The sequence below is a fragment of the Bubalus bubalis genome, chromosome 1 (assembly GCF_019923935.1).
Source record: "Bubalus bubalis isolate 160015118507 breed Murrah chromosome 1, NDDB_SH_1, whole genome shotgun sequence".
Classification (NCBI taxonomy): domain Eukaryota; kingdom Metazoa; phylum Chordata; class Mammalia; order Artiodactyla; family Bovidae; genus Bubalus; species Bubalus bubalis.
The window spans coordinates 191,213,521-191,229,893 of NC_059157.1; the positions used below are offsets into that span (position 1 = coordinate 191,213,521).

The 16,373-nt window shown below is 47.0% G+C and overlaps 1 protein-coding gene across 1 annotated transcript in view; it reads right to left on the minus strand.

The window, feature by feature from the left end:
• Positions 1 to 8,552: 8,552 nt before the first annotated feature.
• Positions 8,553 to 16,373, minus strand: part of LOC102397781 (aryl hydrocarbon receptor-like) — a 51,206-nt gene continuing 43,385 nt past the window's right edge. The window contains 1 exon segment of the mRNA XM_045165357.1: positions 8,553 to 11,155. Coding sequence (XP_045021292.1) covers positions 9,376 to 11,155 — 1,780 coding nt within the window. The 3' untranslated portion in view covers positions 8,553 to 9,375.

Below are 16,373 nucleotides of genomic sequence, written 5' to 3' on the forward strand. Positions count from 1 at the left end.
TAACAAATTAGAGCTTAAGATAAAAACTCTTATGTGACTAAGACGAAGGAATGTAGGAAAAAAACATTTTTCCTTTTCTCCTCCTCGAGAGCCCCAGACCCTTTTCTCCTTCTTGAGGACCCGGACTCCTTATCCACCTACCTAAGAATTAGCGCTCTCAGTACTCCTCAGGACTGAGGGAGCTGGGGTGGCCACTGGGCGGCATTTACCACACACACACCCTGCACTGGCTTCTGTGCTTCGAGGACCCACCTCACTGAGCTTCTGGTGCCTCCTTCTTGATCCTCAGCCCTGCTCCTGTCCTTTGTCTTCTCCTGCCCCAGCAGGTGTTTATTTCTTAGACAAAGCAGTTTATGTCTTTGTTTCTCTGATTTCCTTCAGGCCCTGAGAGCCAAGCTTTTCACACCCAGAGCAGATTCCTAAGTGTTTTTTTTTTCCAATAGAGAAGGTCGTCTACTGCAGAGACACATTAAATTACCTCCTTTTGGGAGTCGCACATCAACTTTCCTTTCTCCCCTCTGCACACACACGTACACAAATACACATGCTCACACAGACACATAGTACACACATACACATGCTCACACAGACACACATGCTCACACATACGCTCACATACATGTTCACACACACACAGACACACAGCACACAGATAAACATGCTCCACACACACACTGCATAGATACGTACATGCTCACACAGACACACATGTACACACAAGACACGTGTGGACATACACATGTACACATACAAGACACATGTGCACACACAGTCACACAAGACAGACACACATGCTCACACACAGACACAGCACAGATATATACATGCTCACACACACAGTGCACACAGACACACACCCAGACATACAGGCACACAGACATACACACAGACACACATGTTCACGCAGACACACACAGTGCACAGATACACATATGCTCACATAGGCACACACAGAGACACATGCACACAGACACATGCACACAAGTACACATGCTCACGGTCTCAGGTCACATCCCCATCCAGTGGATAAAGTCAACATCTGAGGCTACATCTTTATACATGTACACTGATACACACACAAAGTTATACATACACAAAGTTATTCACTGAGTTATTGCCTGGTAATAGCCACATATTGGGTAAGCTCAATGCTCAACCACAGGAGTCAGGGTGAACTACCTCTGGTACATCCCCCAAATGGGGATGTACTACTATGTACTACTATGTTCCAACTACTATGTAGTTGGAAAAAAACCCAAACAACAGGAAAGTTTCTATGAACTGTTACAGCCTGATTCCCAGGATATGTTAAGTGAAAATAACAAGGATCAAAGAATATTCATGATGCTACTTCTTGTGTAAGAAGAGGAAATTTAAATACACATATACATGTATTATTTTCTGAAAAGAAACACATGAAAGATAGACTACAAACTAAGGAAAATGGTTATCTGCAGAAGATGGTTGGGACAGAGTGTCCCTTGGAGCCATGCAAACATAATCGCCTATGAAGTGTACAAAAAGTTAACTGGGGCGGGGGTGTGTGTGCCACATGGTGGCCCATGGAATGTGTAAACATGTCAGCCATGGACCCTAGCCCTGCCTGTGCTGTACATTTTTCTGGTTGACAGAAAAATCTTATGAAACAGGAAAATTGGAAGAGCTCCTTTAAATTGTGAAAGACATGTCATGTTCACAACAATTTTGAGAGTTCACTACTGTTTTCTGCTCCTCAAAGCCTCCCCAGATCGCCTGCTGAGTAACGAGTGTCACTTTATGTTCAAGCAGAGGGAGGTAGATTCTCACAGAACATATGACAACAGCAAGCATAAAAATGGACGGGGTTATTGGACCTCTTTCAGATTTCATTTTCTTCACTAGAATTCCCCTGAATGGAGCAACAAAATTTGAGTCAGGAGCCTAATGGGGAGCAGCAGGGGTGTGCAGCGATGCTCTGAGTTTCCAGTCGTGTGAAACCCGCCTGATGCACTGGCAACGCGGGGCTGCTACTGAGGGAGCTGGGCCTGGGGGGGGGGGGGGGCGGGGGTAGGAGGTCACACTCCACAGAGCTCTTCCTCTTGTCTTGCTTGCTTTGACCTATAAATACATTTTCCCACTACATAATCAAAACAATCCTTCTATAGACCACCTGAGAAATGTAGTGACATTAGAGAAAAAGGAATCTCCCAGTCCTGCCCCCGAGAGACAACGGCTTTTCACTTAACCTGTCTCCAGAGGGTACCACCTGGTTTTGGGACTCGCCTCTTGGGGCCTTTCAGAGGCCCTCTGCACACAGGCTGTACCTCCTCATCTGCTGGGTCCCCTCCCAACACCTCCTGCCTACTTCCTGTAAAATGTTGGGCTTCTCCTCACTTGCCCACCAACTCCAGTAGATCACCCCACACCCGCTGGTGACCCCAGGGCCTCAGGTCTCTCTCCTGAGCTCCAGATCCTGAGTCTGATGGTCCAGGACTTGGGTGCCTCAGACGTTCAGGCTCAAGTCCTGACTCCACCTTGAAGGAGAGGCACCGCCCTCACCGTGCCTCAGTTTCCCTGTGAGTGAGTTGGAGGTGATGATGTACCTTCTCCAGAAAGTTGTCAGGATGGTGGTGGTGGTTTAGTTGCTAAGTCGTGTCCGACTCTTGCAACCCCATGGACTGTAGCCTGCCAGCCTCCTCTCTCCATGGGGATTTTCTAGACAAGATTACTGGAGTGGGTTGCCAGTTCCTTCTCCAGGGGCTTCCCGACCCAGGAATCAAACCCAGGTCTCCTGCATTGCAGGATTCAGGAATATTCAGGAAGATTCAGTAAAACACTGAGCATCCACAACAGCCATCATGTCTACAGCCACCAAGACAGATGCCAGAATCCCTGTCAAGCCTCAGCCACCTGTCACAGCGCAACCTGGCTGCAAAGCAGCTGTGGCCCTCACCCCTCCTCTGGCTGGCAGCACCTCCAGGGATCCCTGCTCCCTCCCAGCCCCCTCCATCTTTGTCAGTGATTCTGGATCCCAAGAGGAGGTGGCCAACTGAGAATCCTCGCAGTTCTGGAAATGTGGGGATGCTGAGGTGTGCAGACAGGACAGAGGAGCTGCCCAGGCTGGCTCAGAGGTGCTGCCTCCATCCCAAGACTGAGGAAACCCTGATGGCTCCAGGACATGTGTGCCAGTTGTTGCTGGGCAGTGGTGGTGCTCACAGCGTGAGTCCTGAGCTCAGAGGCTGGCCACGTACCCGGGCACGTCCCGGCAGAGCGGCTGCATGTGGGGTTGTTTGTCCTCCCCTGCGTGATGCAGGAAGGTGGCCCATCTGCACCTCCAGGTGAAGTCTGTCTGTCGAGGCCGACTTGCCGCCCTCTGTCCGCAGGGACTGTTCAGGTCTGGCCAGTGGGGGAGCAGAGTCTGTGGCGCCCCCAGGAGAGGTCCTGAGCAGGGACTTGCCCTCTTCTGCTCTGGGCCTTGTTTTGTTGTGAGGTGCACCAGGCCATCTGGCTAACGGCACAGGTTGAGGCCCTGCTAAGGCTGAGTAAGGGTGGAACTTGCTCTTTCTGCCTGTGTGGGGCTCAGACTTGGGCTCAGACTACAAGTCATACTGTTGGCTGCTGGTTCTCAGGGACTTAGGCTGGAACTGCACCATTGACTTCCCTGGGGGCCCAGCTTCTCTCTCTCTCTCTCTCTGCTGTGCGAGCACTTACCTGTGAGGAGTAATGTAGAGTCAAAGAGTGAGCACCACTTCAACCCGACATGACGACTGTTGTTGTTCCATTGAGTCAGTGATGCCATCCAACCAAGTCATCCTCCTGACATGACAATGCCAAAGTGTCTTCCAACCTTGTACGGACCTGCACTCCCACCAGAAGAGAGTAAGATGCTCCACATCTTTGCCAAAACTTGGTTTTGCCAGACTTTAAAACTTTCTCCCATCTAGGATGGGTAAAATGCTCACAATTTTAATGTCCTTTTGTTTCTGCTTAAGTTAAGTGTCTTTTTACTTGTATTGATTGCCTTTCTCTTTCCTCTTGTGAAATGTTTATGTCAGTTTTCTATGGGATGTTTTTCTTCTTGATTTCCATATGTACAACTTCCCAAGTTCTCTGAGAAACCCTGAAATTCTGGCTGGAATTGCACTGAATCCTTAGATCAATCAGGCACGATGGGTACTTTATGGTGCTGAGTTTTCCAGTCAGAGCTGGAATGGGAGCTCCTCTGGACTCTCACAGGCTCTGTGTTCAGAGCGGGGTCAGCCTGGACTCAGCCCCTGTGTTACTGGGTTCCACGTGGCTGCCTCAGGGCCTAACACAGCTTCAGGAATCAGAGCTCACTGAGGGCAGAGACAGAGAGCTCGTCAAGCCTTCAGAGGACTCATGGGTGCCAGAGTGCCCCCATTCTCCAGCCACCTCACCTCCACTGAGTAGTAGCAGCTACTACTCTTGGGAACAAGAGATGGACCCAGATTCCAAATCTACTGGAAAAATCCCAGACCACCCCATCCTCTCAAGTTAGCTCAGGCACATGCACGTGACCCATCCTGGATCAGTGGAAAGTGACTGCTGGGAACTTTCAGGAAATTTCACTTGCTCTTGAGAGAAGCCACAGGAAGGAGGGACAGTCTTGTGTGGCCTGTTGTGGCTGTGGTACAGGCGGTGTCCCTAGCCAGAGTGAAGGGAACACTTGGCAGAAGGCGGCCCCCAACTTGGAAAGAGACACAAGCAGCACCTGCTCATCTCACAGCTGCCCCTACACCAGTCTCTAGTTGGGGTTCAAGCCCTGGTCTAGCTGCTCAAACCAGAGCTGAGGTTTCTGTTTATGCCATTCAACTGCATTCCTTCTGATGATCCCCTACAGAGAGCTCCAAGTTCCCGTTGGAAAACTCTCTACCCCACTCACTGCTCAGGTATTTGGTCGGGGTGGGGGCCACTTCCCCAGCCTCAAGAGTGGTGCCCATGACCTTGGCTAAGCCAGAAGGCTTACTCCCAATCCAGGCAGGTCCTAGAGGGAACTTAACGCAGCTTTTGCCATGTTGACTCACACAATCCCACAGCAACGGAGGATCCTCTGGTCATTTTTATGCTGAACACTCTGGGCTTTCCCTTGAGTTCTGATGTCAGGAGCTTCTTCTGTTCCCTGGCCCCTGAGTACCTGAGCTGGGGCCACCTGGGTGTGGCCTTCACCCAAGCGAGGGCAAATGACAGTGCAGCCAGCCAGCGCGCAAGCCCACAGTCTTTCCCCTTTCACTCTACCCTCCCACCTACCTCCTCTGGCCAGTTCTAGCCCTGACGGTCAGGCACTCAGCCACCCCTTCAGCTGTCCTGGTTGTGGAAACAGCGTGTCTGGGTCCATAGGTGGTCCTCAGTCCTCTTCATCAGCCCCATTGCTGAGTCTGAATTACAGCAGCCACAGAAGATGTTTCTGGAACACTGGTGTCTTGAAGAATGTGTGCCAACTCAAAAGCACAATCATCAATTATTTTCAAACTATAATTAGCAGAAAGGAAGAACACAGTTTAATTATCTACTCTCACAAGCCAGGATGGTTTTCACATATACATTTACTTCAACTCCTTCTGCTTGACAGAGACCACAAATATACATTTTCAGAAAACTTCACTCACCAAAGATGAGGCAGACCTGGAGCCATGAACACACAAATACACGTGTACACATCTGCTTTAGTAAGCTAAGTCAAGAATTGTATCTAGGGAGTTACGACACTGGCCATGTAAAATATATTTTCTTTTTTGAATAAAGAATAATATTTTGTTGAGGGCATGGACTATATTTGATTAAAGGCCATTACTGCCAAGATCTTAATTAAACAAAATTTAGTCCTTCTTATGTTGTACATGCCAATAATTAGGGAGACTGATATGTTCCATGGAATGATTCATCTTTCTGGGACAATGGAGCTTCATCTAGGGTATGGATGATGGCTTTGTGCTTTACTAAATAGGGATCCTGCAATGTCTGGGACAAGAGGGCAATTTACATGAGATTGAAGGCTTTCAGGCAACAAGAGCACATTCTGAGCAGACAAAGGACAGACCCACGCAAGAGAGCACTTGGGCAATCACATGGCTGGCTGCTCGTCAGGATGAACCAGCAAGCCTCCTTGAAAGGAACTTGGGGGTGTCTGCATTTAAAATGAGTTTATGTGCTCACAGCTGTTTTCAACTTGTCTGGATCAGATTGAGGCCTGGCGTGGTTGCTGCCTTGACCCAGCAAACTGCCAAACACATCTGAGGGCACATCATGGACCCTTGAGCCCCAGCTGGGCTCCTTGGTGACCACGGCCACACGGGTGAGGCCGGAGTGCCCATTGCACCACAGAGCCATGAGCAGACAGATAGCTGCTGTTTTAATCTCCTAGGTTTAGGGGTGATTTGTTACTCAGCAATGTGGTGGATGAGATGGTTGGATGTCATCACCAACTCAATGGACCTAAGTTTCAGTAATCTCCAGGAGTTAGTGATGGACAGGGAAGCCTGGCGTGCTGCAGTCCACGGGGTCGCAAAGAGACAGACACAACTGAGCAACTGAACTGAACTGAACTGATTGTGATGGAACCACCAGAGGTATTCATGCCAGTGTTTTACTACAGTCTGTAGGGAGGAACCAAACACATGGAGAAGCAGGATGTGCGTGTTAACTATTACACACATGTAATGAGTCTGCACTTTACATGGAACTTTGAGAGCAGTTCTATAAAGCTTATGACCCAGCTGAAAATCCCACCGAAGGACAAGTCTTCACATCATGGCAGGCCTCAGAGTGTTCAAGTACATGTGCTGGTGTTGATTAAACTGCTTTCTTTGGACAGAGAAAAACACAAAAAGTAGTCCAGACAGACCATTGTCTGTTGGGACATGGTGCTCCCCACAAACAGACCCTACATGAGGTTAGAGAATTTCACCTTAGTCCACGATGGGAGGCTGTATTTTTTGGCTTGAGACATAAGGTTGAAACATTTGAGTATTTTTGTGTTTGTTTTCTCTCATTTGTCGGGTTGCAAGGCCTTAGTTGATGGCTAGGTGTTTTGGGTCCAAGAGTTCAGTGGCAGAGTTCCCATTCACAACATTGACTGGCACAATGACCAGCACATCCAGTGCTGTAGAGAAGGAGCATGATGGCTTCCCTCTGGCTCCCTGACACATGAAGGTCATGTGGTTCTGGCAACTGGTGGTGGACTCAGCCAGCTCTGAAATGGACAGGTCCCTGGCCTTTTGGTGTTTCAGTTCTGTGGTCTCTTCACCTGCACAGTCACTTGTTCTCACACGCAACAGACACTCATTATACACCTCCAGGGCCAGGTTCAGGGTGACAGAGCTGAGCAAGTCAGATGGTGGAGTCATACTTGATGACATCAAAGGTCCATTTCAGCTCCTGAACAATGAGTCCTGTGGTTCAACCCACAGGAGAAGGTGGACGTGCTCCCTAAGACTTGTCCATTCTGAACCCTTTGTGGGAGGACAAGCAGGAGTAGCCTGAGCCTTGCCAACTTCTTCCCTCTTGCTCTGCTGTGAGACAGAGGCCCCAAGGAGGCTGTACCCCTGCCTGGATCCCCCACCCACAGTGTCCCCAAGCCTGCCCCCCAGGAGGGCTACCACTCCTGCGCACTACCCTGGGTAACAGCTGAGCCCTTTCATGGGCCACACATCCCTTCTCCTTAGAGGCTGTCAGCGTGTCCCCATGCTGTAGGAAACAAGCAAGTGGATGGCCCTGGTCACAGATAGGCTATCTGGTGCTGAGCCTCAGCCTTGAGCCTATAAATGTGGCTGCCAAACCTCAGGGCTTGGGGACCCTTTCAGGCAAATGTTGGGACTAGTCTGGGAGGTTAGATCTTCACTATGTCCCTTTCCTATTAACATTTTTTGTGATTTGGACATTGCTTTTTAAGCAAAGGAGAGAATTCTGTATACTTTTTGAATATAAAGTGCACAAAATAAAATGAAGGAAAAAAATATCTTTGGGATCTAGAGAATAAGCTTTCAGATATGTGTATTTATACACATAGAAAAAAGTCAGATATTCATCAAGATATGAAACTTTAAGATACTTCAATTCCAGGGAAAATGTCAGCAGTTAAGGCCCCCAATCACATCCACAGACACTGGGTACAAAGCATGATGCTGTCCCTCTAAGTCAGAATTTGGAGGAAAACGTGCTTCCTTTTGGGCCCGGAGCCCTAAGGGCCGTGATGCTGTGCGCTTTGTTCTGTTGACATGGCTGTTAGGAAAATGGGGAATATTAAGTTAGAACAAAATTACACAAGATGAGGGTTAGTCCAAGTAACTAAAATTGACACTTGCTTATAAAAGATGCAAATTTGAGGCTTTAATTAGGAATCTGCTTTGGTTTCAGATGTAAGTCTAACAAATTTGATCTTCTGACTTTATTTTTTTTTTACAATATTGTATTGGTTTTGCCATACATCAACATGCATCTGCCATGGGTGTACACGTGTTCCCCATCCTGAACCCCCCTCCCACCTCCCACCCCTTACCATCCCTCTGGTCATCCCAGTGCACCAGCCCCAAGCTTCCTGTATCCTGCATTGCACCTGGACTGGTGGAGGTGGGGGGGGGGGATGATTTGGGAGAATGGCATTAAAACATGTATAATATCATATAAGAAACGAATCTTCTGACTTTCTAACCTATGACAGAGGGAAAGGGGTGTGAGCACAGGGCTCCTGAGACATGGGAGCCTGAGAGCTGCAGAAGTGAGGGCTGGCTGTGTGACATGAAAAAGGCGCAGAAAACCCAGAAGAGAGTGGGGGGTAGCGGGGTGAGGGAGTACCAAGTGCAGCTCCACGGGGCAACCTTAGCCCCGAGGGTATCATGGTATCATGGAAAACCTGAGTACTCGCTCCCCTGTGGGAGGCAGAAAGGTCACACAGTGTGACTTGCACCCAAAGCTGCATTTAAGGGTGTTAAGTGACAGTTATGTGACGATCAGAGCGTGTGGAGTATTAGGTAAGTGGGCAGTGCTCCTGTGGTAACCTCTCGTGGGCACAGGAAGTGGTGCCAGGAGGTGAGAGCAGAGCAAAAGTGGGCACTGAATTCAAAATACTCACGATCAACTCAAACTCTGGGTGTCCAAAGCTGGGCTCAGTGATGGTCCAGGAGACACCACGGAGTGAAGGGAAGGCAGCTGGAGAGCTCAGGCTTATAATTAGGGTTCTTCGGGGGTCCAGCTGTTCCTGCCACCACATGCCTCACTGACCAACGCGGACGGTGATGGCTTATGTTTGCAATGTCCCTTCACGTGTCCCTGCACTGGAGCCTCACAGCAGCCCCGTGCCCAGGCCCCACTTGGCCAGCCCAATCGCCTCCCCTGCTGTCCAGATTTGCCCGTAGGTCCCTGGGGCTCCGAATGCAATACCTATCTGGGACTGCGGGCTGTGGCTGCTATGCATGGAGGGGGTGGCCAGGCTGGATCAGGAGGGCAGGGAGGCAGGACTGGACTGGACTGCATCTGGTGTTGGCCCACAGCACTTGGTGCTGGGATGGCCAGTCTGTCATTGCTCTGCCTTGTGGGCTCAGCCGGGCTGTTGCCTTGGCTTCTTCCTGTGCCTGGGGGGCTGCTCTCCAAGGACAGGAAGGGGCTTAGCTGCAGGGCCTGGGGACAGGCATCTTTCAGGTGGCCGCCCAGGTGCTGGGCTCCTGGTGCTCCTTCTCTCACTTGCCCGCAGTGTTCCTGGGTCTGCAGCCCCATTTGCACCCACTGATGCTGCCTGGTGACTGGGCCTAGGTCTGCCCTGTAAGAGCCCTGGGTAGCCAAGGGTCCATGCAGAAGTGCCTGGGGAGGACAGGCAGGGCGCCCTGAGAGCTGGCTCCCTGTCAGGAAATGGGGTGGCTGCTCCTGACTCCCAGGTGTATCCTGTGGTGGACCAAGTGCCCCATGTGTCACTAGGGGCTGACTCGTGCACAAGCTGGGAGGAATGCCACTGGCTGGCCCTCCCCACTGAAGGCAAGGATCAGCTGTGGTAAACCACAGGGGACTGAAGGGGTCAGGCTGGGCCTCTCCTGCTCCCTGCTCTGCCCCCACTTCCACAGGGACCACTACTGGCTGGCCCTGGACACGAGAATCCCAAATGCTGCCCAAGGAATGGGTGCCACATGGATTGGCAAAAGATGTGGAGTCTGAGGCATTCAGGGGCCCCTGGCACTGACTACTCTGTGACAGTGTCCAGGGAAAGGATTCTTTGCAAAAATCCAGACTCCCAAGGCCTGGTTGAGCCAGGTGTCCAGGGACATTTTGTCCTAAAGGGAGTGAAAGTGCGCAGTTTGACTGGAACAGCTGGGCTGACTGGCTCGGGCTGGAGGCCTCAGGCAGTGAGACAAGGTCAAATGGTGTTGGTTTCTCGAACATTCCCAAACCGAGAGGGGCCACCTGGCTGTGCCAAGGCTGCCACCATGGAGGGCTCCAGAGTGTGGAGCTGGAGGTGAGACAATGCTGGGTGTGCGCGTGAACGTAGCTAGGCACTGCGCCTCTGTTCTGAGGTGGAGTTGCCGCCATGGCTGGCTGGCCTGCGTCCAGAGAGGACTGTGGCTTCGCTGTCTGTGGAGCAGCTGTGCTGGCTGCTAGGGGCGAGCCCACACTGCCGCTGCCATGAAAAAGTGCCTCCTCCTTGCTGTGGGGGCCCCTTTCCTGGCTGGGAGGCAGCAGGCAGCAGGTCTGAGATCCTGCAGTGTCTGAGTCTGCCCTCAGAAGGTTCTTTCCCCACAGACTCTGGTCAAGGTCCGTGACACCCAGATGCTGTAGGGTGGAGCAGAGGTCGAGCTGCTCTTCCACGTCTTTCTCCAGCAGGTGCTCGATGAGGGTCAGCAGGGAGTGGTCTCCCTTCTCTTCCTCTTTCTCCTGGTTGTCCTCACATTTGTCATGAGACCCCCACCTCTCCAAAGCTGAGCCTTGAGAGATTGGGGCCAGGCAGGACAAGTACTCAGATTCATCTTGCTGCCTCGTAGCTCCAAGGAGAGAGCCTGTGCACACGGAGCCCTGGTCAGTGGGGGGGCCCTTCCTTGCCCTGGTCCTCTTCCTGGCTGGGAGGGCAGTCAGGGGGCTGGGGAGGCTGCTCTCATACAGGATGGCCTCCCCTGTGGTGAAGGTGAACGGCCCCTGCAGCGCTCGCTTACGCAGGTGATCCTCCCCCTCTACATCCCTGTGGTTAAGAAAACACAAGACTGAATCGGGGAATCAGTGTACGAATGAGACAGGGGGTACCCTGGCCAGAAGGCAGCAGTGGCCAAGCAACCAAACAGATGAACAAGAGGCAGGGTATCCTCTGTTCCAGTTTTTACACCCCAGGAAGCAGCCCTAACACTGAATTTGCTTCTTTTTTGTATTTTTTTGGAGTATAGTTTTGGATTCTGAAATACATGTGGTCTCAGAGGAAACTGCTCATTTCTGGAATGAATATTCTAGAAATCCATGTAGAATTCCCTAAATGTCAAGTTTACTTTGAAAAGAATAAAGAATTACACAAATACATACATACAACTTTTCTCACCAGGGAAAAAATTTCCCTTTTTCTCCCTTTCCAAGAGATTCATGGTACATGTCTGCTCGAAGGCTGCCCCAACAGGCATGTAACACCACGCTCAGCAAGGAGAGCCTTCCTTCAGTAGCCTGACTCCACCTGCAATCTCACATTTGGTTTGGAGTCCCACAAAAGAAAACTGATCCAGCTAAAATAGAGTGTCTTTCGCAGAAGCTGACCAGCATGGCATGGGCACAGGCTGGAGGGATCTTTAGAGAAGTTAGTCCTTATCTAAAGATCTCTGCTCATGACCTTTGTCTTTAACTCTACTTTGTCAGATATTATTACAGTCACTCTGGCTTTCTGGTGCTTATTGTTTGTATTACATATCTTTTTTTTTTACATCTGATTATTTCTAATGTATTCATGTCATTATTTTAAAATGTGTGTCTTGTAGAAGACATACAGTTCAGTGCTGCTTTTTTGCCCATTCTGACAATCTTTGTCTTTTAATTGCAGTGTTTTATCCATTAACATTTAATAGATTTACTGACAGGCCTAATTTGGGTCTTCTATATTGCTGTTTGCTTTCTGTTTGTACCCTCTTTTTTGGGGGGGGGAGTTGTTTCTTTGTTCATGGCTTTTCTGCATAGGCACATGAATTTTTTAAAAAGTTCATTTGGAGTACACTGGATTTTCTGCTGTATCTTTTGCCTTATACGTTTCATGGTTGCTCTAGGAATTACAATATACACCCTTAACATTTCGATGTCTACTTATAATTAATCTTGTGCCACTTTACATAAAATATATGCACCCTGCAACTCTGTAGTTCATGTGCTCTCAACACATCTCTTTTATGCTAAGTTGTCATCTATATTATATCCACATGTAAAAAATTTCATACTATGTTTTTGACTTTAAGCAGTCACATGTATTTTGAAAAAAAGAGAGAAATAATTTTATGTTTATTCACATGTTTACTATCTCCTGTTCTCTCCATTCCTTTTTCAGCTTCAAGGCTTTGGTAGGTGTCATTTCCCTTCAGTCTGACAAATTTCCTTCAGCATTTCTGGTAATAAATTCTTAGCTTTTGTTTTTAAAGAAAAATACCTTTACTAGCTACCATTCTTAAAGGGTATATTTACTGGTCATAGAATTCAGAGTTGACATTTTAAAAAATACTTTAAAGATATTGTTCTAATGTCTTCTGATTACCACTGTTTCTGGTGAGAAGTCCACAATAATTTAAATCACTGTTCCCCATATTTAATGTGCCCCTTATCTTAGATTGCTTTCAAAGTTTTCCCTTGATCTTTAGTGTGCAACAGTCTCACCAGAATATGCCTTATTGTGTTATTTTTTTGTATTCATACTGCTTGGAATTCACTGAAGTTATTGAATCTGTAAAGTTAAAGCTTTCACAAAATTGGGGAGGTTTCTGATTATTATTTCTTCTAATATATGTATATATGTACATTATAAATACTCAAATGAAAATTATATATACATATATATTTTTTTCTGCCCATTCTCTCTGTTACTTTTCAGAGATTTGATTTAACCATATGTTAGACCATTTGGCATTGTTGCACAGATCTCTGAGACTGTTTATATCTTTATTCAATCATTTTTTTCTCTTTGTTACTCAGATTGGATAATTCTATCAATCTAGCTTCAAGTTCACAAATTCTCCTGTCATCTGAACTTTTACTATAGACACTGTTCAAAATTTTCTGCTTTTTACAGTTTCTAATCTTCTGCTGAGAATTCTTATTTTTTCACTCATCATAAGCATATTTTCCTTTGTGTCCACAAGCATAAAGTTGCTATGAAATTCTTATCCAATAACTGAGTCATCTAAGGGTTGATCTCTATTACTTTTGACTTTCTTTCTTGTTTCTTCATATATCGAGTAATTTTGGACTTCATTCTTGACAAAATGATAAGCAATTTTGGATTTTATATGGACATTGTGATAACATATTGTAGATCTGGATTCTTTTATGTCCTTCCAAAGATCAGGGATATTTTTGTTTTACTTAACTTGGCTAGACTGAAAATGTGGACTCTGTTTCCTGTATGATGGCTGACAGCTGAAGTCTTTCTTCAGTTCTTTTGGCCTTAAAGTTGGCAGCTTGAATTCTAACCCACACATGCATGGTTCAGGGGTCAGCAGAGATTTGAACTGAGTTTATCCACAGAATTTGAGGGCTCCTACTTTCTGGTTCTCTTTCTATTAGAAAGAAAATTTTAAAAATAGAAAGTTTATATTTATTCATTTGATGCTGCTGCAATTACTATTGTCTTTGTTGTCTGGTTTTAGTGTCATTAAGACCATAAGTTTCCTATTCAAGTTTTTAGCTGTCCAGCCCAAGTGCAATCTTCTCTAGACTGAAAGCAGTATAACCCAGGAAACTCACTCTGTCATTCCATTCTTTCAATCACTGATTCTCCATGACTGAGGTTAATTGTTATTATTTTTTTTAACATTTTGTCCAGAGGCTTCAGTTATAGATGTTGCTATAGTTTTACTTATGGGAAGGTTGATGCAAAAAGAACAACTTTGCCGTTACCAGCAGCAAAACTGTTTCAGAAAATTTAAACAAAAACAGAATCAAAACTGGGTAAATTCTCAATGTAAACAGTATGAAGTAGAGATTTCATTTTCCCCATCTTCCAAAAGGCTAATCTATTACTACAAACTCACTACTTTGTTCTGTCCTTGTAGATTTAAAATGCCTCTTTAACTATACTTTGTGTCCAACTCTTTGTGACCCTATGGACTGTAGCCCGCCAGGGTCCTCTGTCTATGGGATTCTCCAGGAAAAAATACTGGAGTAGGTGGCTGTGCCCTTCTCCTGGGGATCTTCCTGACCCAGGGATCAAACCTGCAGTCTCTTAAGTCTCCTGCATTTGCAGGCAGGTCCTTTACCGATAGTGCCACCTGGGGAGCCCGAATGGTACTTCATTTTCCATATGTCCATCCAGATTTGTTTCTTGCCACCCTGCCTCTTCATTGCTCTGTCTACCTGATTCTAGGACAACTCTTTGCTAAAACTGGTGTAGCATTAAGCCTGGCCAGAGAATAATTTGGTACAACCTTTTTGAAAAGCAATTTGACAATATTATCAAGAGCCTTTGAAATGTTTAAACACTTTGACCTAAAAATTCTACTCTTGAGACTCCTTCTAAGGAAGTCAGACTATCAACCAGATATTTATATACAGACATCTCACCACAGTATTTCCATAATAATGAAAAACTCCCAAATTTTAATATTTAATGAAGGGCCATGATGTATTCATATATTATATAGTTATCAAGATAATTATGGATACTTCTAATATGAGAAATTGCTTTTAATTTATTATTATGTGGAAAAATCAGGACATAAAACTATATATAGGATATAATTTCAAATATGAAATTTAAATATATGCCAAATATACCAGAAGGAAATGTACGAACATACTGACAATTTTCCCTTAGTAGGATGACAGCTGATTTTTGTATCACTTTTGCAATGTTTTTCACTTTCTACAAAGAACAAGTGTTACACACTTAGTGAAACAAACATTACTAAAGGAACTGCTGGTTCCTGAACTTCTTGCTTAGTGAATCCAAAGAACAACATAGCTGATACGAGTCATAGAAAATGCACACTAAGACCCTCTTATTTTTGCAAGGCAGCAAATTGAGGCACATTTACTAAGTGCTTTTCTGAGGCCAGGGTGGAATCAGGCTCAGAATCCAAGTTGTTGGACACATCTTGAATTTCCCAATGATCTAAATATTACTCAGTGAGGCTGCATGTTCAGGGGCCAAAGAGTTTGTTATATGTGGCATATTTTGGCATTACTGGATCTCTGATCCAGAATACAGTGCTAATGAGACCTGGGCCAGATAACTTATTTGGGCTCTTTCATCATTCCCTACATTTCGAATCTTGACCATCCATTTTATACAAATACGTCACAGACCCAAATGGGGTCCGGCCATGCAGATTCACAAGTTGGAAGAGAACTTTCTATTGCCTGACATGCTAGCAACATAAAAACAAAAATGAAACTAGACTCTTACTTGTATGCACATTACAAAGTATGTTGTGGATCAACAAACAGGTGGGTATGGAGGATTAAACGTGAAACCCTGGTCTTCTGGAAGTGAGGGAGCAGATGCTGTGTTACTCGGGAAGTGTCCTGGTCTTGTGCTCAGCCTGCCCCACTGAAGAGCCTTTGACCTCCTCCTCCCCGCAAAGCTACGCATCACAGATTCACAGGAGCAGGGAAACGGAGCAGGGAAACAGGGAGTGGAGAAAGCAGGTTGAAGGAACAGCATCTCTGAGGACAGGCAAGTAGCTTTCTGCACAGTGCAGTGGAGCACAGTAACATCCTTTCAGTATAGCTGATGGCAGATTCTATATGAAACTGAATTCTGGGCAAAGAGATTCCAAGAATTCTTTGGAACTAGTATTCAGGGTCTCAGTGTGAGCAGCCATTTTGGTACCGGCCTGAAGAGACACGAGGGTGAGAACTGGTGATCAAGGAAGACGTGGAGAAAGCCCACCTGGGGGAGCAGACGCAGAGAAGGCCCTCTGTGGGGCTACTTCAGGGGAAAAGTGTCCGTGTACATGCTTAGATTTACTGCTCAATGGAGAGGCACCCAAAGCCATGCACGAGTTGTCCTGCCAGACTCTGCTTCCCAGACTCCACCAGCCTGCATCCCAACCCCCGCTGGTTCCTATGCATTCACCCCCACGACCACCCCCAGTGGAGTACTCTATCTACTCTAGACTTGGAGAAACTGAGGGCCATGCTAGCCTCTTGTCCAAAGTCAAACAGCTGGAGAAAAGCTGCAGAATGTGGAGCATCTCAGAGGTGGCTGGACTCACTGCCAG